This window comes from Hemitrygon akajei, chromosome 8 (genome assembly GCF_048418815.1).
Source record: "Hemitrygon akajei chromosome 8, sHemAka1.3, whole genome shotgun sequence".
Taxonomy (NCBI): domain Eukaryota; kingdom Metazoa; phylum Chordata; class Chondrichthyes; order Myliobatiformes; family Dasyatidae; genus Hemitrygon; species Hemitrygon akajei.
In genome coordinates this window covers 129,627,543-129,652,692 of record NC_133131.1, presented here as the reverse complement: position 1 = coordinate 129,652,692, position 25,150 = coordinate 129,627,543, and the positions used below count along the sequence as shown (strand labels likewise).

Below are 25,150 nucleotides of genomic sequence, written 5' to 3'. Positions count from 1 at the left end.
AGTTTCAACCTTCCAAAGTGCAACACTTCACACTTTTCTGGATTGGAAATGTTGACGAGATTGAAAAAATCCTGACCCTCATACCAGTTCTTCAGCCACTCATTCATCTGTCTTATCATCCTATTCTTACACTTAATGGTGTGGGACACAGGCAGTAGTCCAGAAATTACTACTCCTGAGGTCCTGCTCTTCAGCTTCCTTCCTAGCTCTACATATTCAACCTACAGGACCTCTTCACATTTCCTAGCTATGTAGTTAGTACCAATATCCATTACAACTTGTGGCTTCTCATCCTTCCCCTTAAGAATGCTATTGACACAATTTAAGACATCCATGACCTTACCACCTGGGAAGTAACATACCATCAGGGAGTCTCTATCATCTTCATAAAATCCCCTGTCTGTTCCCTTAAATACTGAATCCCCATCATCACTACCACTCTCCTCTAATTCCCTTTTCCTTCCTGAGCCACAGAGCTAAGACTCAATGCTAGAGACCTGGCTGCTGTGGCTTTCCCCGGTAGGTTTTTTTCACCCTCCCCAATAATATTCAAAGTGTTACACTTGTTATTGAGGGGAATGGCCACTGAGATATTCTGCACTTCATCAGGGAGATTGAAGTTTGCCCAAACCTCCCACAATGTGCAAGAGGAGCATATCACTGAGACTGAATCTATTCTCACTGCTCTACCTATGGAATAATAAAGAAATAAAAAGCAACAGAAACCTCAACCGAGGTTTTGCCTCTCCTGTGAAGCCTATTCAGCCAACGGTTCAATTCCCCTGACCAAATCAGACTCAAATTATTTTTATTGGCCCTTGACAATTGCCTAATTACCCAAACAATTTAAAACTGAACAGGAAGTACTGACAAGCTTCTTGCAACATGTAACTGCTTCTGTTCATGTCAAAATGAGACAGGTTTTAATCTTGTTATATAAGTATCAATAGAAATTTTTGTGCATCAGTTTCCAAGCAACTCCCTTCAGTGGCTTCCTGTGGTAAAACTGGCAACCCATGTCCTTAGAGACAATGGTATCCGATTACTACGAGAAGTTTACAGATTTTTTTCCAGATTGATTATTGGTTTCATTTAATATAAATGGGAAATCATAACCCAGGGAGGGCCTGTATTTCTTCTGACCCTAGTTAATGTTAGTAATTCAGTGAGGTATTACACCTAGTGTATAAAAGAACAGTTGGGATCATAACCAAGCTGTACACCTGGACATGGAAGTCAGTGAAGGCACACCAATGCAATTTCCCAGATAAGCTAACAGTGCACAGAGTCCTGTGCAGTATTATATTGTTCATGATTATTGATAGTGAAGGATGAAATGAGCTGAATTTGCATGGTCCTGACCATGCAGGTGAAGAGCCTTGGTCTCTGCGTGAGGAATGAGAGCCCAGACTTAGGTATCTTCTTGCAAGAGACCTGCTGCAGATAGATGATCATGTGCAATGATAGCATAATCACTAGCGGATCGGAGATCAATGGATGAAGCCTTAGAAACATTGATCAATAAGTGGAGATGTCCAAGATTAAAGACTCTTCATCAGTTCTGTAGTCTAAATCAATTCCTAGGATTACCAGTTTTTATCCTGTCCAAAAACACAAACACATCTTCTTTTGCTGAGACTCCAGCAGCAGTTTTGTTCCTTGGTGAAGATTGATGTACAAATACTAATTCAGTACCATTGCCTTCATAAATAGATCCCCTTTTGAGTCTTTCATTAATCCCACTTTTCTTCCTATAGCGTATTTCCTGTTTGAATATTTTGAGATTCCCTTTTAAGTCTGCAGCTTTTTTTGCAGGCATGATGTTCATACCTGGCAATGTGTTGCGGCAGTTTACAAAATGAAATATATTCCTTCTGAACTACTTTCATTGCAAGTTGCAGCCTGTAATTTTGCCATAGGTAATGTACTTTTGAATCATGTTAACAAACTAGCAATTTCACAATCTATGGAAGGACTTGGTAGACTTAACTCTCAAGCATGCAGGTACGGCACTTTTAAGCAGATGATGGTACTTTGCCACTAATGTAAGAGAGGAAGGTGGGGAGGACGCCAAGCTAGATTGAAACACAGGAGAATGGAACTCCCTCTACCCAGCATCTTGATAGCAAGTGTACAGTCGCTGGAGAACATGGCTGAGGGCCTAAGGGCAAGATTGCTGTAGCAGAGAGAAATGAGAAATTGCTGTGTTTTACACTACACGAAGACATGGCTCACTCCTGACATATAGGATACGTCAGTACGGCCTGAGGGCTTCTGGATACGCAGGATGGACTGGACTGCTGATTCAGAGAAGGCAAAAGGTAGGGGTCTGCGTTCCATGAAAAACTCTTTGTAGTGTTTAGACACAATGGTGTTATCCTCACTCTCGTTCCCCTAGCCAGGAACATCTAATAGTTAAGTGCCAACTGTTCTGCTTCTGAAGAGTGTTCTCCTCAATGATTTTGCCCTCAGTTTACATACCACACAAGGTAGATGCTAAACAGTGACTCAAAGTATTGAATACTGATATCAGCAAACATGAACCACCTTACCCCAGCACCTTTCAAACTATTGTCGTGGATTTCATTCAGGCCTGTTTGAAGAAATATCTGCCCAAGTATCATCAACAAATAACCTGCTGTACCAGGGGCCCGAACATATTCAGCTATTGCTATGATATGATTAGGAATACCTTCCGTTCCATGCCTAAACCTCATTCTGGGAAATCTGATTTACTTGGCCATCCTCCTCCTACCTCCATACAGGCGGAGGCCAAAAGACAAGGCTCCAGAGATAAGGACAACAAAGTGTTGGTTACAGGATGCAGAGGAGCGGCTGTGGGTTTGCTTCAAGTTGGTGGACTGGGTTGTGTTCAAGGGCACTTCAGAAGATCTGGAGATATTCACTACAGTTGTCACAGACTTTACCGAAGCAGTCATAGAAGAGTGTGCTCCACAAAATCATTCAGAGTTCTCTCCAACCAAAAGCCTTGGAAAAACTACGAGATCTGCAATTAGCTGAGAACCAGATCATTGGCATTCAGGTCTGTTGACCAAGTAAGATACAAGGGATCCAGCTACGATGTCCAGGAGGCCATCTCATGTGCAAAGTGTCAATTCTGGACCAAATGAATCACTGAAGAATGTTCAACTGCTGTGGCAGGACTTGAATGCAATTACCTCTTGTAAAGTAAAACCAAAACATTCCCGGATAAGTTCAATGCCTTTTGTGCTTATTTTGACTGTCAAAACATCGAGGAACCTTCACAGAATTCCCACAACTCCGGATGACCCTGTGATTTCAGTCTTTGATACCACTGTAGGAGCATCCTTCAGGAGGGTGAACCCATGGGAAGCATGGGATACCTAGATGGGATACCTAGCTGAGTACTGAAGACCTGTGCTGATGAAGTGGCTGCAGTGTTCACTGATATCTTAAACCTCTCACTTTGACGGTCTGCTGACTTCAATTATACCGGTGCCTAAGAAGAACATGGCTACCTGCCTCAATGACTAACATCCAGCATCATTTTCATCCACTGTGATGAAGTGTTTTGAAAGGTTGGGGATGAAACATATCAGCTCCTGCCTGAGAAGAGACTTTGATCCATTCCAATTTGCTTACTGGCACAACAGGTCCACAGCAGATACCATTTCATTCACTGGCTCTTCACTCAACCCTGGAACATCCGGACAGCAAAGATCCATACATCAGGTTGCTTTTCATCGACTACAGCTTGGCATTCAAAAATATCATGCCCTCAAAAGTAATCAATAAGCTGCAAGACCTTGGCCTCAATAACTCCTTGTGCAATTGAATCCTAGATCTTCTCACTTGCAGACCCCAGTCCAGTTGGATTGGCAAAAACGTCTCCTCCATAATCTCCATCAGCACAGGTACACCAAAAGGCTATGTGTTTATCCCCCTGAACTATTTGCTTTATACTTATGACTTTGAGGCTAATCACAGCTCTGATGCCATGTTCAAGTTTGTTGGTGACATCATCATCATTAGCTGATTTAAAGGTGGGGATGAATCAGCATTTAGGAAGTAGGTTGAAAATTTGGCTGAGCAGTGCCACAACAGCAACCTCTCACTCAATATCACCAAGACCAAGGAATTGATTATTGACTTCAGGAGGAGGAAACCAGAGGTCCATGAGCCAGTCCTCATCAGGGGATCAGAGGTGGAAAGGTTCAGCAACTTTAAATTCCTTGGTCTTTTCATTTTAGAGGATCTCCCCTGGGTCCAACAAGTGAATGCTGTTATGAATAAAGCATGGTAGTGCCTCTACTTCCTTAGAAATTTGCAAAGTTTCGGTATCACATCGTAAACATTGAAAAACTTCTATGGATGAGTGATGGAGAGTATATTGACTGGTTGCAGCATTGCCTGGTATGGAAACAGCAATGTCTTTGAACGAAAAATCCTACAAAAATTAGTGAATAAGGCTCAGTACACACAGGTAAATCCCCCCCCACACTGTGCTCAGTTGTCACAGGAAAGCCGCATCCATCAAAGAGGACTCTAATCGTCCAGCCCATGCACTCTTCTTGCTGCTGCCATCAGGACAAAGGTACAGGTGCCTCAGGACACCACCTCCAGGGTCAGGAAAGTTATTATCCCTCAACTATCAGGCTCTTGAATGAGAGGGGATAACTTCACTCAACCTCACTTGTATTTCCACAGTTTGTTGTTTTTTGCACATTTGCTGTTTGTCCATCCTGTTGGATGGTTGGTCTTTCATTGATTATATTGTATTTCTTAAATGCACTGGTATATGCCTGAAAAAAAAATGAATCTCAGGGTTGTATATGGTGACATATATTATTTTTGATAATAAATTTATTTAAAGCTTTGAACTTTCTCAAACTCTGTCTTTGCCTTTCTTTCCTAATTCAATTCCTTTTTCAACTCTCTGCAATCAGCTTGGCTCTCTGGGATCTGTCATGAAGTATTTTATTTTGCTTTACTCTACTCTTTATATTCTTTGATCAACTAGCCAGCTCGATCTTAAATTACACTTCCTTCTCTCTTAGAACAGTACAGCATAACACAAACTGAAATATTTCAAAATGTAAATTCATCCAATCGTGCAATTATAGACTGACTGGCAAGCTTTGATTTCAAGTACTATGCCAGATGTATTCTCATCCTATTGATTTTGATCCCTCTGTAACTCATTATTATTTTCTTAGTGTAGTTTACATTAAATAAAGCTGCTGCCTCTCAAGGTTCAATCCTGATCTCCAGTGGAGACAGCACCTTCTCCTTGTGACCACAGGGGTTGCTCCTGTGTCCTCCAGATTCCTCCTACATATAGAACATATGGGTTGTGAGAGTAATTATTCACCGGAAACTGCCACCATTGTGCAGGTGAGTGACGGGTGAGTCTGGGGGAAGTTGACGGGAAAATAGAAAAAATGGCATTAGTGTAGCACTAATGGTTGCTTAATGTTCAGAGCTTGCTTTCATACTACATACTTCTTTGACTTTGTGATTCTATGTTCAGGATATTTGCTGGCTGATGCTTGCTTCATTTGGCATAGCTATTTCCCACAATTAACTTCAGCAAAGCTGTCTTCCTCAGTGAATCAGAAATGCATTGATCAACAGAGTAGTTTGGAACACAACTCTGAATTCAATTCACTTCGATTCAAGTTCAATTGTCATTCAACCAAATGAGACAGCGTTACTACAGGGTCACGGTGCAAGCACGTTACCTACAGTCACACACAGCACAGCACACACAGGATCATGATCACGGAATAAAAGAGTCTTGACTCATAATACCCCCCAACCACATGCCCCCACACCCCCAGTGATACCGTGGCTTGAGACCCTATCCTCACAGATACAAGACAACAAACCCATTTAGTATATCAGTAAAAATACAACAATGCGGAATATGCATATATATAGTTCAGACCTCCCAGCCCACCGAGATCATCTGTCGCCTGCCAGGTAACATCACGGCTTGGGGCCCAGTTCTCACATACACAAGCACATATAGAGTATTGGTAAAAACATAACCGCCCAATATCAATGTATATTCCTGCTCTATGGTGCTTATATTGTTGTTATCTAATGATATACTTGGAGAGTTGATATGCTCCACTGTAGCTTTTGTACGTCTCTGTAATGCCTCTACAAATTCGGTCCTCATTGACGACCGCAGTGAGGTCGTGGAGCAACAGCAAGGAGCAATCTGCTGGAGAAGTCTGATGAGTCATGCAGCATTTACGGGACAAAAGAAATGTTCAAAAGGTGAACATTCTTCACCCTTCTCAGTTTATCTATTAGTTCCAGGCCCTGACTCACTAATCCCCCTTTCCCCTTTATATACCAGCCACCTTCCCTCTCCACTCGTATTTCTGATGCAGGGTTTTGACCCTCCAGCAAAATGTTGCTCCAGATTTCAGCTTCTGCTGTCTCTTTTACCTCCAGGCCTGTGGAATAATCCTGGTAGTGTAATTGCACTTTGGAATATAAATTATAGTCAGCGTTATTATACGCATGCAGTGGAACACCAAAAAAAAGAATTATTTCTGGATTAAGGTATTTTGTATTTAGTAAATGCATGCACTATTATCATAGTACTAACAATCAGGCCAATATTTATTGTAAAGCAATCAAAATAATTTTACATTTCATTTTCACATGTAAAATGTAACACATTAATCAACAGCCTCACAATTGTCTGAAAATAAATTCTGCGCTTTACATAAGCATGATTAATTACTTACTGCAGATGAGTGGAAGCTCATCAGAATGATCAGCACAATCGTTGGTGAAGTCACAGAGCTGCTCTTTAGGAATGCAGTATTTGTTGGTACATGAATACTCATCAGAGCTGCACTGTCTGTCTGGGATCAGAAGAGCTGCACAATTTTCAAAGGAAATATCATCCACTGTAATATCACCCATATAACTCACACCCCGCTTGGCTCTAATGAAAACCTGTAAACATATTATAACCATCAGTTATAAACTGCCTGTTCATGATAAAAATTAAAGACCGTAATAAATAAGATCAGTAGCAAGCCATTCATCAAGATTATCGTTGATTTACCTTAACCCATTATCCCAATATTTCCTAACATCCAGAAATCTTTTTCTGTTTTGAATGAAATCAGTGAATTACCTTCTATTTCCATTCGGTTTAGAGGATTCCAGAAATTCCCCATCACTCAGCTGAGTGAAGAAATTTCTCATTCTCTCTGTCATATGCACCCTACTCCTTAATCTGAAGTAACTCACTCTTCTTTACATCAGTGGCATAGCAGTTTCAAACACCCAGGGATATACATCTCACACATCTCATGGTCCCAGAACACATCCCGCACAATCAGGAAAGTTCCCCAATGCCTCTACTTTCAGAGGAAGTTGAGGAGAGCGGGACTTTGCACATCTATACTTACAACCTTCTGCAGCTGTGCTATGGAGAGCATCCTAACATGCTGCATTACTACATGGTATGGAAAGTACACTGCAGTAGACAGGGAGGCTCTACGTCAAGTAGTCAAAACTGTCCAACACATCACTGGCACCAGACTACCTGCCATCAAGGACATTCTGTATTTACAGAAAGGTGCTGGAAAAGGACCAGTAACTTCATGAAGGACCCTGCCCACCCTGCTCATGGACTGTTTGTCCCACTTCCATCGGGAGGGAGGCTATGTGGGATTAATGCCAAGACCAACAGACTCAAAAAGTACTTTCTGCAAGTAGTAAGGCTGACCGCCACCCGTTAACCCCCATCCCTCTACAACCCCCACACCAATAATTTAGCATTTCCTCTCAGTGTCTTCTTCTGTACAGACACTCCTGTGCCTAGTGTCAATTTATGGACATATAATCAATCTATGTATGCAAGCTATCGCGATGAATGCAGATTTATTGTTTATTTTTATTATTGTATTCTTTATCATATTGTGTTTTTTTGTGCTCTATCAAATCAGTAGTGAGTGGAGCTTTGGAGGATGATGGCACCTAATGGCAACTCCTTTGCTTGCATCTTCAGAAACAGCTCTATTTCTATCTTTGATAGCTCTTTTTTTCCCCGTTCAAGATTCTTTTGAAGACCCTGAGTTACACACTGACTTTGGTTCTTTGCGGAAATGGGACCTGCTCCTAGGGCCTCATGACCGGCCGCTTTTCAATATGCTAAGGACGTGGTGCCAGATTTTCGTGGCTCTGGAGATGGGCTGAATTGAGGCCGGTGCTGCCACCTGATGTGTCGTGGGAGTACACGAAAGATCAAAAGCAGTGAGCTGGCTGCTGGCTGTGTGCCCAGGGACCCAAGTTCTTTGGGCACAGAGCTCAGAAAATGCAATGCAACTGGCTTTTAACACCATAAATTGGCAAATTGCTTTGTTATGCCTCCCCTCTCGCTGTGAAACAGAGACACCCTTTGTCCCTTATTAGGGGGAGAGAGAGCCTGTGGTATGTCGAATACCGGGTGAACGAGTCATCTTTGGGGTTCTGCAAGAATGTGTTTTTATTGAAGCTTTGCTACATGCTTGAGTGTTTGGTGGGAGGTGCCAATACTTTTATGCTGGTGAGGGAGGGGGGGGGGGGGTCATTGCTTTGCTGCTGCTTATGCGTGGGAGGAGGGAGTTGGCGGGGGGGCTTTTGGGTTCTAACATTTAACTATCATTCATTCTTCAGGGCACTCTGTTTTTGTGGATGTTTGTGAAGAAGAAAAATTTCAGGATGTATATTGTAGACATTTTTCTAACATTAAGTACCTATTGAAGCCTATTGAGTAACAATTATTTTGTTCTCCTTTACAGTTGTGTATTGGAAATGACATTAAACAATCTCGAATAATGTATCTTGCATCTTGTAAGCTGTGTTGAAATGTCAGGTGTTGCACTTTGGGAGAAGAAATGTAAGGGTAAAGAATGCAATTAATGGCAGGGCTCTTAACCACATTGACTTACAGAGAGATTTGGGGGGCTATTTCATAACTCCCTGAAAGTAGGCATATAAGTAGATATTGGTTTTGGTTTTGGACTATTATTGTCATTGGACAAAGATACAATGAAAAGCTTGACTTGAATACTGTTTCTACAGATCATATCATTACACAGTGCATTGAGCTAGAATAAGATAAAAACAAAAACCAATGCAGAATAAAGTGTAAAAGCTACGGAAAGATTGCAGTTCAGGTAAATGATAAAGTGCAAGATCATTCAGAGGTAAATTGTGGGGATTGAGGTAGACTATTGTATGAAGTCCATTCAAGGGTCTGATAACAGTGGGACTGAAGCCACCGTTGATCCTTTTAGTATGTGCTTTCATGCTTTTGCATCTTCTGCCCAATGGGACATGGAAGAAGAGAGAATATCTTGGAGAGAAGGGTCTTTATTATCCTGACCTCTTTATGGAGGCAGTATCCATGGAGGGGAAGCTGCTTCCACACTTCTCTGTAACTTATTGAGGTCACAAGCTGAGCAGCTTCCATATCAAGTAGCTGTGCATCCAGGCAGGATGCTTTTTACAGGGTTCGGATAACAATAGTTCATGGTTGATAGGGTGGTACCGAACTGTGTGGCTTGATTGACTTCACAGGTCCGGGAACTGAAGATTTAGTCTGCTCTTGGACTACAGTGTGCAATTTTTCCGGCCACATAATTAAAAGAAGGATGAGGAGACTGTGGAGAGGGTGCAAAAGAGGTTTACCAGGATGCTGCCTGGACTGGAGGGTGTCACCGATAAGGAAAGTTTGCAGAGTCTTGGGTTATTTGCTCTGGAGCATCAGAGGCTGAGGAGAAATCGGATAGATGTTTATAAAGTTATTAGAGCCTCAGATAGGGTAGTCATTCAGAATCTTGTTTTCAGGATAAAAATGTCAAGCACGAGATTTCATACACAAGTTAGAGAGGTAAAGTTTAAGGGAGATGTGCATGCTTGTTTTGTTTTACACAGAGAGTGGTAGGTAACTGGAATGAGCCGTTGGGCTAGTAGCGGAAGCAGGTGAGATAATGGCATTTCAGAACTGGTAGATGTAAGAATATGCAGGGAAGGGAGGGGTAACCTGATCAGCACAGACATCATTGATGAATGGCCTGTTCATGAGCTGTACTCTATATTTTTCTTCAAAATTCCATAGAGTGCAGGCCTACTTTACTCATATAGCAAACCTGCCATTCCTGGGACAAGTCTAGTACCTCCTCAAACAATAAACAAAATTCTGGAGGTTGAACAGCATCTGGCTCCAGATTCCAGCAGTAAGAGATCCAGCACTGTTTCGGAAGGCCCCTGCCGGTCTCTAACGAGCTAAATGTCACTCCACTCTTCTTCATACCCCTGCCGGTCTCCAAACAGTTAAATGTCACCCCACTCTTCTTCATACCCCTGCCGGTCTCTAACCAGCTAAATGCCACGCCACTCTTCTTAATACCCCTGCCTGTCTCTAACCAGCAAAATGTCATCCCATTCTTCTTCATACCCCTGCCGGTCTCTAATGAGCTAAATATCACTCCACTCTTCTTCAAACCCCTGCCGGTCTCTAACCAGCTAAATGTCACCCCAATCTTCTTCATACCCCTGCCGGTATCTAACCAGCTAAATGTCACCCCACTCTTCTTCATACCCCTGCCGGTCTCTAACCAGCCAAATGACACCCCAGTCTTCTTCATACCCCTGCCGGTCTCTAACCAGCTAAATGTCACCCACTCTACTTCATACCCCTGCCGGTCTCTAACCAGCTAAATGTCACCCCAGTCTTCTTCATACCCCTGCCGGTCTCTAACCAGATAAATGTCACCCCACTCTTCTTCATACCCCTGCCGGTCTCTAACCAGCTAAATGTCACCCAACTCTTCGTCATACCCCTGCCGGTCTCTAACCAGCTAAATGCCACGCCACTCTTCTTAATACCCCTGCCGGTCTCTAACCAGCCAAATGACACCCCAGTCTTCTTCATACCCCTGCCGGTCTCTAACCAGATAAATGTCACCCCACTCTTCTTCATACCCCTGCCGGTCTCTAACCAGCTAAATGTCACCCAACTCTTCGTCATACCCCTGCCGGTCTCTAACCAGCTAAATGCCACGCCACTCTTCTTAATACCCCTGCCGGTCTCTAACCAGGTAAATGCCACGTCACTCTTCTTAATACCCCTGCCGGTCTCTAACCAGCTAAATGTCACCCCACTTTTCTTCATACCCCTGCCGGTCTCTAACCAGCTAAATGTCACCCCACTCTTCTTCATACCCCTGCCGGTCTCTAACCAGCTAAATGTCACCCCACTCTTCTTCATACCCCTGCCGGTCTCTAACCAGCTAAATGTCACCCCACTCTTCTTCATACCCCTGCCGGTCTCTAACCAGCTAAATGTCACTCTGCTCCTTAAGAAGGAAGGAAGGCCAAAGAAAGGAAATAATAGACCAGTTAGCCTAACCTCAGTGGTTGGAAAATTGTTGTTATAATTAAGGATGAGGTTTCAGGCTGCTTGGAGACAAATGATAAAATAAGTCCAAGTCAGCATGTTTTCTGTGAAGGGAAATCTTGCTTGATAAATCTGTTAGAGTTCTTTGAGGAAGTTACAAGCAGAGTGGACAAAGTACAGGCAGTGGATGTCATTTACTTGGACCTTCAGAGGGCATTTGATAAGGTGCCACACATGCGGCTGCTTAACAAGATGAATTCCTATGATGTTACAGGAAGTCTACAGGCATAGATAGAGGAATGGCTGACAGCCAGGAGGCAGTGAGCGGGATAAAGGAAGCCTGTACTGATTGGCTGCCAGTGACTAGTGGTTTTCCTCAGGGGTTAGTATTTGGACTGCTTCTTTTCACATTGTTTGTCCATGATTTGGATAATGGAATTGATTGCCTTGTGGCAAAGTTTGCGGATGATACGAAGATGGTTGGAGGCATAGGTAGTGTTGAGGAAGCAATTCAATTGCAGCACGGCTTAGACAAATTGGAAGATTGGGCAAAAAAGTGGCAGATTGAATACAGTGTTGGGCAATGTATGATAATGCATTTAATTTACAAGTTGAGTCTGTGGTAAAGAAGGCAAGTACAATGTTGACATTTATTTCGAGGAAAGTAGAATATTGTCTCAAGCATTTGATCCATAATGACAGAGGAGGAAGCTCTTTAACTCAACAACAATTTTTATTGTGATAAACACAGACCAGACCAAGTACCATGACCTGGAGAGTGAACCCAACCAGTCTCACACAGGCGGGGAAGGTGAGCATCACACACCCCCGTTACAGTCAGGGTGACCCACAAACACACAAGCAAATACTGTATAACCTAAGCTAAAATGTAACAATAAATGAACTGGAACTTTTTACCATAATCTCCCAAAAGCATTTTAACACAAGAACAATAAACAGTACAGGTCATTAGAAATGTAGGAGCGGGTCGTCGATCACACCCCAACCCAGAGCGTCACAATATAAAAGCAAGGAGCTAATGCTGAGACTTTATAAGACACTAGTCAGGCCATACTTGGAGTATTGTCAACAATTTTGGGGCCCATATCCCAAAAAGGATGTGTTGTTATTGGAAAGAGTCTGGAGGATTTCACGAGGATGATTCCAGGAATGAAGGGGTTAACTTATGAGGAGTGCTTGGCAGTTTTGGGCCTGGACTCACTGGAATTCTAAATAATGCCAGGGGTGTGTGGTTCTCATTGAAACCCACTGAATGTTGAAAGGACTAGATAATGTGGCTGTGGAGAGTATTTTTCCTGTAGTGGGGGTATCCAGAACTAGTGGGCATGGCCTCAAAATTGAAAGGCGATCTTTTAGAACAGAGGCAAGGAGGAATTTTTTGAGCCAGAAAATAGTTACTTTGTGGAATGCTCTGCCATAGACTGCACTGGATGTCAAGTCTGTGGGTATATTGTGGCAGAAGTTGATAGTTTCCTGATCGGTCATGGCACCAAAGGATATGGTGAGAAGCAGGTGTATGGGGTTGAGTGGGATCCGGGATCAGCCACGATGGAGTGGTGGAGCAGACTTGATGGACTGAATGGCCTTATTCTGCTCCTATGTCTTATGGTTTTGGGATTCACCAGCTGCTCATTCCAGTCCTTACCACCTGCAGCCTATTTAACCCCAGTTCTCATCCACAGTTCATTTTCACTCATCGAACAAATTGACCTCAACCAGCTTCTCATTGTACTTAGCTTCTGTTCTCTCTTGGTTTGTGGTCCTTTGGGCTTGTTACTTTTCTGTCTAGTATTAAAGTTATTGGTTACTGCTGAATCAGCTCTTTTTGGGTCAAGTCCCCTTTCCATTTCCTGACAGAATGAGTGAACCATCGATTAACCCAGCAGAGTATGCTCACCTGGAGTAAATAGTCTGCCGACACAAGTATACAATCCAGAAGCAGCACAAAAGCGTCAACTCACCACCTCAGTGCAACAACTCCACAGTGGTCAACCTCCTCCCCGCAGCCAAACACTTCTATGATCCAACTCAATGACACAACCTTCTGTCCCAGTGCTTTCTACAGTTTGAGTTCCGGCTGCCTCTGTATTCTATAAAACAATCTAAGATCGATTTCCTCATCTGTCATTTGACTGGGCCACTGCAAGCTGGGACAATAAACCCCCCATTTGCAACAAATTTGAGAGTTTCACAACTGAGATGTGCTGGGTTTTTGACCACCCCGGTAGTGGTATGGATACTTCACCTGTATCTAGGCTCATGCTCCATTCTGGAATATATTATGGAATTCTGGACTCTTGTGGCACAGTGAAGCTAGAATGCAGAAGAGCTACTGGCCCATTACCATCACGGTATCTCAGAGATCTGAAAAGATGCTCTGTCTACCCAGGAGATGCCCACCGACTTTGAAAGCCTCATTACGCTGGCTCTTTGTATTGACAAGCATCTTTTCTCCAGATCATCAGCCAGGACCCCAGTTCTGTTCCCAGGACATTTCAGCTTTCAAGACCCTCCTCACCTAACCTCCAGAACACATGCAGCTGGGGAAAGTTCCCTTCCTCCCCTAAGGGTGTGAGTGTTGGTGGAGAGACAACTTGTGCAGCTACTGCGAAGCAGCCTACCACAAATGCATCAAATGCCCACGGCATCTGGGATATGGCGGTCTCCAAGTAGGGATGAGCTCTCTCCAGCCCCTCGTTCCAGCACAATAGCCCATCTCACTCTTCCTGTCCTCCTCTGCACTCCGGCTTTGCAGGCACAGGAACTCTGGTGGATTCTGGCACAGCAGACATGTTTCTCCTTGGACTCTCTACTGAACCTATGGACTGGATGGGAAGGCACACCTTTCTGCCCTCTTCTGACATAATTTCAACCCTACACAGCACCCTTTTTGCCCTCTTCTGACATAATTTCAACCCTACACAGCACCCTTCTGGAGTAGGTGACATTAAATGATCCTTGGAGGAGTGGAAACTTTGGCTGATGGAAAGCACAGAGTCTTTCCCGACCTTGAGACATATCCATAAAACAGACCTGCTAACTTTAGGCTTAGTAGACCCTCTTCTTCAAACAATGCAACTTCACCATCACTTACCTACTTCGGGATCCAAGAACACAAAGACGGATGCCCTGTTACTTCCGTTTGAGCCAGCTGAAACAGAGACTGACAATCAGCCCATCATTCCACCCTCCCAGAGTCTGACCCTAATCACCTGGGACCTTGAGAACCAGCTCCATTGGGTGCTACAGCAAGAGCCTGCTCCAGCCAACTCCCCTGACAGGTACATCCCAGCAGCTGTGCCGTCTGATGCACTCCAGTGGGCCTGCTCCATTCCCCCTATTAGGCCATCCAGGTGGACGATGGACTCTGGATTTTCTGTGATGCCTGTTTTGGTGGGCCATCATGATCATAGATGTAGGTCAGTTTGTCACAGCCTGTCCTCAGTGCTTCCAGTCCAATTCCTCCAACCGGGGGTCCTCTGGCCCATTGACACCTGGGTCCTTTATCACTATGGTTTTCTTTCATGGGTTTGTCATCTTCAGATGTTGATTCTGACAGTGCTGGAATGTTTCGACAAGGTGTCCCACTTAATTGCCTTCTGGAAGCTTCCATCAGCCACTGAGACTGCAAACCTGGTTCTCCAGCATGTAGTTCTTCTCCATGGCTTGCTTCAGGACATTGTGTCGAGCTGGATACTACAATTTAACTCCTAATTCTGACACGTTTCAGCTACCTCTGCACCTCAGTGAGCTTGGCTATCATTTGCAGGCTAACATTAAGCCAATCAGTAAGTGGAGGAGATTGTGCAATGCTTTGATGCCTCTAACCCTATCACATGGAAGAAGCATCTGCCAAGCTGTTCCAAAACCTACACACCTGTTCTGCCACAGGTATGTTTCACTTTAGGTGATTCATGGCTACCACACCCATTGTTCCCTGCAGAAGAGTTCACGCTGGAGGTACCTTCTGCCAGGGCTTTGGTTTGCAGCTATTGTAATGCTTGGAGGAGCGCCTGGAGGGATATCCTAACTGATAACCATGCCTAAAGTTGCCAGGCCAACCATTGTTGATGCCTGGAAGCTCTCACCCAAATTCCTGTCGAATCATCTCTGTGGCTCTGCTTTTGGGTCAAGACTACTCTACATTTCCTGACAATTTCATGTGACAGGTCACCAGGGCCTTTTACAATTGTTGTAAAACTTAATCTGTCTTGATTAAGTTAATCTGAAATTTGTACATTTTAACATTGTACAGTTAACCTAATCTGAAATTTGTACATTGCAAAGTCCAACATTCTAATTGCACCTCTATGACCTTATTATGTATATTTGTAAATGACTTGTGTACAAGAGCACCATTGTGTTTTGGTAGTTAGAATATTGTAGCAGGTTTTCCACATAGACAAGCTATATTTACAGCTAGAAACTGTTAATGGCATCTTTTTATCACCACTATCTGCCTCTTCATACTTAACAAGTGCAGGCCACTTTGCACTGGGTATCTGGATAAGCAGAAGATTAGTGAGAATGGTGCTGAGAGATGAGGAGGCCTTGGCGAACTGGAGTATGGGGAGGAAGAATACAGAGAGATGAATGTTCACACCTGGTATTAGGCATAGATGGTGTTTTTTCTAACGCAATAAAATGATGAGGAAGAAGAATCAAGGGCAATTAAAACAATTTGGATACAAATAAATCATAATGTTTTCATCTTAAGAAGGGTCTTGGCCTGAAACATTCTCTATTTATTCATTTCCATCGATGGTGCATGACCTGTAGAGTTCCTCTAGCATTTTGTGTGTGTTGCTTTGGACTTCTAGCATCTGCAGACTTCCTCGTGTCTTTAATTAAGCTCTTAGTTTGTTTCAGCAATATATCTGGCAACTTCAATCAAAAGAGTCGGTGTTAAAGTACAGATGTTGGCTAATAACATAAGTCACTATGTGATAAGGACTTTTTTCCATCTTTCTTTCTTTACCAAACAGCTTCGACTTTGGTAGTGGGTTTAGATTTTTTAAATAATAGAACTATTACAATTTAAATTACAATTTAATTAATGTACCTGTTTGATTATGAATATGGGGTACTGTGATTGCAAGTGTGATTTAAATATAATGTATTTGGTACTATTCTATTTTTTATTCATAATATATATCCTCATGTACCCTGTATTCTTCTAGATGAAAATTAATAAAAATATTGAAAGAAATTAAAGAAAACAGTCAAATGCTCATGGAAAAGTATATGAGGCAACTAAATGGATGGTGGGCATGCTATAAAGGGATTGTTGAGTTCAGCTAATGGAAGGAGAAATTATTTTTGATTATAATTCAGATATTCTTACTGCCAGAGCTTCCAATTCAAAGAAAATTGTTAAAAAAATATCCACTGGACATTTAAGCAGATGAGGTATGAAGAACATCGTAAATGTCTGTGACTCCTCAGTGATGAAATAGGGTAAGTAAGGCTCACCAATAAAAATAGATCCCTTGGAAAATGATTAGAGTAATAGCACCCATGTTAACATATACTCTAGGTATGACCTAACACTTTCAAATGACGAGAAAAGAACAAACTCACTGAATAACAGAGCAAGCAGTTAACAAGAATGAGTGACGATAACTCAAAATACACCTAAACGATTGCCTGTATAGTGCACAACACTTGCTTGCTGCTGACAGATAAGTAGAGAGAGTCCTTTAGGTCACATATAAATGAAATGTGAACCATTTCAGCTAAATTTTAATGTTGAAACCTATGGAGAGATATATCTTCATATAAAGAAAGGAAAGAGATAATACATGTCAAAAGGTATAATTTTCATAGTGGATGGAAAAGATAATCTTTGAAAATGTTGTTTTCAAATCTTATAAAGTGTTAGGGCAGTTTAACAAAGATGTCACTGCAGATGAGTGTGGCATGTGAGAAGCCAGCAAGTAACACAAATCACTTAAGCACAGGTTTGATTTCAGACAGATTATTGTTTCCAATTCTGAACATCATAATTCAGGAAGGACATATGGGTTTTGCAGAGATTGTGATAGAAAGGTTACACATTATAATCAGGTTATTAGGCTAGAGAAACATGCGTTAGTCTCCATATATTAGATAGCATAAGAGGAAATACGACAGAAGATCACGCAGGGTCAGGATAGACTATACAGAGGAAAATTCTTTCCCATGACCGCAAGCACAATAATTGTGGCACAATGTAGTACAAAGCAGAGGTGAGCTCATGAAAGCTACAATTTGGAATGCACTGCTTGGTTAGGTGGTGAATGCTGTCTTAATAACAGCCTGCAAAAAAGAATTAGATGAATATTTGAAAGAAATAAAATCCAAGGATCTGGGAAAAGTACAACAAAGAGGCACTCACTAAATTACTCTTTGAAGAACCAACCCAGATTTGTGTGGCTTCCTATGATTGTAATAATTAAGTATTTGATCATTTGAATACAGTTTAAATTATTCCATAATCCTTTTCTGACCACTTTCATTCAGTCTTCACATTAGCTTTATTAAGTTACTACTTTGTACGTCTGTCTAATAGATTTATATCTAATGCATCAAAATTTGTAATATTTAAATGACCAAAGTTTAAATCGTAGCTGGTCTCTTCATTATATTCTCTCAGAGTCTTCAGCTTCTAATTTGACAAATAAAGTGGCTAAGTAATTGTTTTATTGTTTACTGACTTTTGAATCTTAGTAGTTAAGCAGAACAGTATTGTTGACAGGCAATATTACTGAGAGAAGAGATATTTATGCACATGTGGATTCTCATGGGAAGAGAACAGAAAATGCTTGAAATACTCAGCAGGTCAGTCAGCACCTACTGAAAGGCAAACAGGATTAATTATTCAAGCTACAATAGAAGGGTCTTCCAAACAAAATAAAACAAAAAGTTTGCAATTTAGATTTCCAGCATCCATATTCATTTGGAATCTCATGTGATTTCCTGAAGAAGTTAGACGATAAGACACAGGAGCAGAATTAGACTATTCTGCCAAATGAATCTGCTCTACCATTTAATCATGGCTGCTTTATTTTTTCAACCCCAATTCCCCCATCCTCCTTGTAAGTCCATAAGTCATAGGAGATTATTGGGTTATTCATCCCATTGAGTCTGCCTTGCCATTCCATCATAGCTAAAATATTATTTCCTGTCAACCTCATTCTCTTGCCTTCTTCCCATATGCTTTGATACGGTAACTAATCAAGAACATATACACGTCTGCTTTAAATATACCTAATGAATTGGCTTCCAGAGTCTTCCATGGCAATGAATATCACAGATTCACCACTCTGTAGCTAAGGAAATTCCCCCTATTCTAAAGGGATGTTCTTTTATTCTGCCTTATGCCTTCTGGTCCTAGGCTCTCTCTTAACTAATCCTCGTTAACCCTTATCCTCTTTACCAATCAGAAACTTATCAATTTCTGTCCTAAGTACACACAGTGACTTAGTTACCACAGCCCTTTGTGGTAACAAGTTCCACAGATTCTCCACCTCCTGTTTGAAGAGATTCCTTCCCATTTCAATTTTGAAGGGAGATCCCTTTATTATGAGGCTGTGCACTCAGATCGTAGACTTTCCTACTAATGGAAATATCCCATCAGAGCCTTTCAGAATCCGATAGATTTCAGAAAGATCCTCTTCATCTTTCTGAACCAGCCTATAGACATCTAATGTCCTCCTTTCATTTCTGGCATTTTTGTGAACCTTATTTGGACCCTCTCCAAGACCAGCTCATTCTTCCTCAGATACGGTGCCCAAAGTGCTCACAGAGCCCAATCTTCAATTGGAGGATATTTTTCTCCTTCAACCAGCATGCACATTTTAAACATCACTGTATTATAGTAGATAGTTAAAAGCAAAAGGGGCAAACCTGAAAATGAGACTGAACACCAAGAAATATTTCTCCCCGCCTCCAAAGGTTACCCTGGCTACCACTTTGTGACCAGAGTAGCTGTGTAGAGTTGTCAAATTTGATGAAGACCTTAATGAAAACAAAATTGCAATCAGTGCCACAAGGATCTGAATTTGTAGAATCTTTAAAGGAATGAAATCAATAACTAAATATTGTTTAGTGTCAAATAATTTTTTGAGAAATTGAAGATGAATAATTCTTTCAGAATTGAATATTTAAGGCATCCAAAAATGCATGCTGTTAAAAATTGACTAAACTTGTTTAAGTTAATGAAATGAATCTTAATTTTTAACAAAAAAGCAACCAATTCTAGATTTCTATGTTTAAGAATTACATTTAAGAGCAACTGTGTTGTAATCTAGAAATTTTACTGATAAAAAGAATAGGTTCAACACTAAGAAAAGTATTACCTGTAATGATCCAATGGTAACTCCACTCATGTGATACCAAAAGACCAATTTACACTTTGGGCCAGTAAGAGAGATTTCAGGAGTGAAGATGTCAGCTGAGTGTCCAAATTTCCCATTTGAACTATCAGCATAAAGGTACCAGCCTTGTTCTGTGCCCCTGCAAGGGTAAGTTAAGTGTTTAAAGTTGGCTTATTCAAATCTTTCAGCCTTTGTCATATATGTTAAAGTACATGCCAATTGTTCAATAATTCTGGTATCCAATACAGTTGATGTATTATACCTCCTTCTTACAGCACTCTGAGCTCGGCGGATCTCGATCAGATAGTTAAGTGGGCAGAGGAATGGCAAATGCAGTTAAGCATAAGCTGTTGCATTTTGGGAAAATAACAAGGCTAGGACTTTAATAGAAAATGGAGGGCCTGGGGAATGTTGCAGAGGGACTGAGGAGTATAATTATATAGTGGCATCAGTGTTAGACTGGGTGGTGAAGAAAGTGTTTGGCATGCTGATCTTCATCAGTCAGGGTATAGGAGTTGGAAAATTATGCTGTAGTTATACAAGATGTGGCTAGTGTTGTTATTTTGCTATAGAAAAAAATGTAATGAAACTGGAAAGGGTGAAAGTAAAAGTTTACGAGGATGCTGCCAGAACTTGAGGGCATGACTCCGGAGAGTGAACCCACAGAGATCATCTGGCTTGGATGGAGTTCCGAGCTGTATCCTTAGATCATGTGCAGAACAGCTGTTGGAGATTTTTTTAGAATTTTCTTAACCTTTTTCCACTTCAATCGGAGGTTCCACTTGCTTTAAGAAGACCAGTATCTTCTTGGTACCAAAATAAAGGTAACATACTTTAATGACTACTGTTCTGTGGTTCTAACATCCACCATGATGAAGGGTTTCAAGAGGCTGGTCATAGTTCACATTGACTTCAGCCTCCCAAACACTCTCAGCCCACTAATCAAAACAGGTCTATAGTGGATGCCATCTCAATGGCCCTACATTCTGCTCTGGAGCATATGGATAATAAAGAGGCCTACTGTATGTCTGATTACTGCTTATTGACTACAGCTTTATGTTCTATACTATAATTCCAAGCAAACTCACTGCAAACTCCCTGACCTGGGACTCAACACTTCCCCCTGCAGCTGAATCTTTGGCTTCCTAATAAACAGATCACAATCAATAAGGATTGACAGCAGTACCTCCACTATGATTACCTTCAATACTTGTGCTCCACAAGACTGCATTCTCAGCCCCATACTTTATTTACTATACACTCATGAATACACAACCCTGTTCTTCTCTACTTCTATCTACAGATCTCAGCTGACACCATGCAGTGGGTCAAATTTTAAGTAACAATGATTTAGAATGCAGAAAGGAGATAGAGAGCTTAAAGGCATGCTGTCATGATAACAACCTTTCCTTCAAAGTGAGCAAAACAAAACATTGATTTCAATGGTGGTGCATGTACTCCTGTTTACATCAAGAGGGCTGAGGGCTTCAAGTTCCCAATTTCCTGTCCGGATCCAAACATTTAAATGCAATGATCAAGAAGGAACACCTGTACCTCTATTTGCGAAGGAGGCTAAAGTAATTTAGCATGTCCCCATTGATGCCAGCAATTTTTAATGATGCATAATGGAAGACATCTTGTCTGGATGCATCACAACTGCTCTGCCCATGAATGCAAGAAACTGTTGAGAGCTGTAGACATAGCTCAGTACATCACAAAAACCAGCCTTCCCTCCACGAACTCTATATGACATTTCTCGCTGCCTCATTAAAACGGCCAATGTACTCAAAGTGCTCTTCCATCAGGCCGAAGGTTGAAGATATAAAAGCCTGTAAGTCCAAGGATAGCTTCAAGCTCATTGTTATAAAGCCATTGAATGGACTCTGGACCTCACAGTCTACCTTGGCTTTGTTGTCTGACTGCATTGCAAATTCTCTATAACTGCAACACCACATTCTGCATTCTGTTATTGCTTTTCCCTTGTGATACCTTGGTCACTGATGTGATGACATGACATGTATGGATGGCATGAAAAACTGAGGGTTCTCATCTACCTCAGTACATGTGACATAATAAACTAATTTACTAACTAAGAGAGTTTGAGCAGGCTAGAACTTTATTAATTTGAGAATAAGAGACTGAAGTGTGATGTTATAAACACATGTAAATCAGGAGGGACATACGTAGATGGCATGATTGAATGCTGTCTTGTTTCCAAGGAAGATGAATCAGATTTAAGATAAGAGGGGGAAGATCTGAAATGGAACTGAGAGGCAACTTCTTCACACAAAGGGTTGTGGTTAGATGGAACAAGCTGCCAGAGAAAGTGACTGAAACAAGTACAATAAAAATATTAAAAAGACATTTGGACAGCTTCATGAATAGGAGAGGTTTCAAGGGATGTGGATCAAAGGTGTGGCGCTGGGACTAGTTCCTGTGCATTTGGTCATGAAGGTTGCATTTCTGTGCTCTATTACTCTATGACTATTATTATATAACCATTCAATTTATAAATTAGGATTTATATTAGCTGCATACTCGATAATAACTCCAGTTCCTACTGTTATTATTGTATTAGCTACTGCTGCAATTGGCAGAGATAATGGAAGTGTAGATGCACTTTGTTTGACTTCACAAAGAAAGTTTTGAAAGACTATTTCAACAAAAGAACTTCAATAGATTTATGAGATGAATGATCCCTTTCAAAATGTATTAGAAACATTATCAAAAGGTTTGGAAAACATACTGTGTTTCCCTGAAGGCCAGTGTGGAAAAACGCTGTGGTATAATTTGCAGTGTTCCAGATTCCATAAAGATTTTTCCAAGCTCCCTGTTGCCCACCTTATTGTGAATCACACAATGTAAACACCGACCTCCATTTCTGCAACAGCTGTATTAGTACACACAGCAAATAGAATTCTAAATGTGCAATTTCACCAAGGCACATGCTGGATTACTGTAACCATTCATCTATCTGTTGTTAACCCTATGGCTTACGTACACTGTCCTATCTATGCAAATTGATATTCTTTTTATATTAGTGAACAACGTATGATACTGAATGCTTCCCTTGTTTTCTTATAAGACAAAATGATATAATAGAGGTTCTCAAAGCAATAATAAATTTAAGTGTACCTCATCTGTGATACAGTATGTGCTTAATAACCTTAGCTGATAGCACCTCTGCAAACGTCCCCCACTCTCAGTGGAGAGCAGCTACTGCTATGCTGTTCTGTGCAGCCGAGGTCTCATCTAACAGTTAAGTTGATTCCTTGGAGAAATTAGAAAAGGAAAGTCACTGAGGCTAGGCAAGCAAAATTTCTGTGTACTGCACATTTCTAACTTGCAACAGGAATCAGAAGCAGCTGAAATAACAAGAATAAATGAGGGCGGAGAAACAATCAGAAATGTCATGTAAGCACAACAATTTGTCAGCAGACTGTGGTGAACTACATATACCTGTCTGGACACGCCCCCTGCTGACTGCTCCTGTGGCTCCTCCCACAGACCCCTGTATAAAGGCGATTGAGGTCCGAGCCCGGCCTCTCAGTCTCCAGGATGTAGTATGGTGGTCAACCACTGCTTGTTCCTTCTTCCAATCAATAAAAGCCGATATCTCGCCTTTACGTCTCAGAGTAAGTTATTGATGGTGCATCACAGATAAAAATTGTAAGGCTGCTATCTGCACCATTTAAACTATTAGTTTGTCATCATTGAAGCTCACAGGAGGTCAGATGGAACATCACATTTTCAAATTTCCTTGTGACATCACTGCACCGTTAGTTGAAATGCTTTCCTATAGAAATCTTCTTACATAAATATAAAAGATCAGGCCGAAGATTTGCAAGGTGTTGAACCAGAAGTGCAAATAGATAATCCATCTTGGCTTCCTGTCAAGATCCCTACCATGACAGAAGCCAATTTTGGCTAAATCGCTTTATTCCATGCAGCATAAAGAATTATCTAGGGGAACCAAATACAGCCAAGGCTATAGGACCAGGTATCATCCCAGCTAGTGAAAATCACAAACAGGTGTCGTAGCTACAGACCCTGACTGAACTGTTCCATTCAATTAAAACACAGTAATGTGGAAAAGTCCTGTATGACCTCTTCACAAAGAAGCAGGACATATCCAATCTAGTTTATTATCATTCAGTCAGTGTACTCTCAAGCATAGCACAATAGATGGTGTTGGCAAAGGACTTGCTCATCAAAGCCCACTCTGAGGTTCACCAAAACTACTTACTCCTGACTTCTTTACAGCCATAGAGCAAGCTTTACTGAGGGGCTTCCACATCCCCTGGTAAAGCTGAAATGAATGGGCATCAAGGGTTACAATGGTTGGAGTTGTACATTGAACACAGGAAAATACCTGTCAGAGGTCAATCATTCCAGCTCCATTTCCAGAGTTCTTTAGTGTATTGCTCAAAGCCCAACCATCTTCAATGTCTTCATTAGTAACAGTTCTTCCACCAAAAATGGGGATATTTTTTGATAATTACATTATGTGCAATCCTATTTGCAACTCCTCACCATTTCAACAAGACCAAAACAGAACTTAAGCCATGGCTGATGTGGCAATTAAAATACACACAATATACATTCCACACAATGATCCTCAGTTTCAACCCCTTGAGGTTCAAATTAGTTTAGAATAAGCCACAAGATAAATGCTGTGACTACAAAAGCAGGTCAGGGGATAGCTATCCTGTACTGACTAATTTACCTCTATGATCTACAGGAAGTAAGCTAGAAGTGCAATGGAGTAATCACCTCTACCCTGGCTGAGTGCAGCTCTGCCAGTTTTCACAGATCCAACACAAACAGACCATTAGATTGTCAATGTTATTCACCACACTAATTCATTCCCTTCACCACTAGTGCACTGTGCCTGCTGCCTGTACTATTTACCAAATGCTCTGCAGTTATTCTCCATGTATAATTCTAATTCCACGGAACTTCCCAAACCTGCGATCTTGACCACTAAGAAGACAAGGGTAGTAGGCACCTGCAGTCACAGATTCTGGGTATTTTGCTCCAAATCTAACAAAATGCAGATGCTGGAAGTTTATTTTAACTATTTATGGTAACAGGCTCTTCGAGTCCAACCAGCCTGCACCACCCAATTACACCCATGTGACCTATTAACCAGCTAATCTGTACATCTTTGGCATGTGAGAGGAAACTGAAGCACTTGGAGAAAACCCACATGATCACAGGGAAATATACAAATTCCTTACAGACAGTGGCAGAGTTGAAGAGTAACATTATGCTAACTGCTGTGCCAACACACCACCCCAAATCTAAAATAAAACAGAGGATTGTGGAAGTGCTTAGAACATCAGACAGGATAGATTTAATTCATTGCTCCGTA

At 41.5% G+C, this 25,150-nt stretch overlaps 1 protein-coding gene across 1 annotated transcript in view; it reads right to left on the bottom strand.

The window, feature by feature from the left end:
* Positions 1–25,150, bottom strand: part of malrd1 (MAM and LDL receptor class A domain containing 1) — a 359,618-nt gene that overhangs the window by 177,787 nt on the left and 156,681 nt on the right. Inside the window, exons 21-23 of the mRNA XM_073055307.1 lie at positions 19,759–19,915; positions 19,307–19,417; positions 6,747–6,960 (exon numbers count right to left, since the gene is read on the bottom strand). Coding sequence (XP_072911408.1) covers positions 6,747–6,960; positions 19,307–19,417; positions 19,759–19,915 — 482 coding nt within the window. The remainder of the gene's footprint in view (positions 1–6,746; positions 6,961–19,306; positions 19,418–19,758; positions 19,916–25,150) is intronic.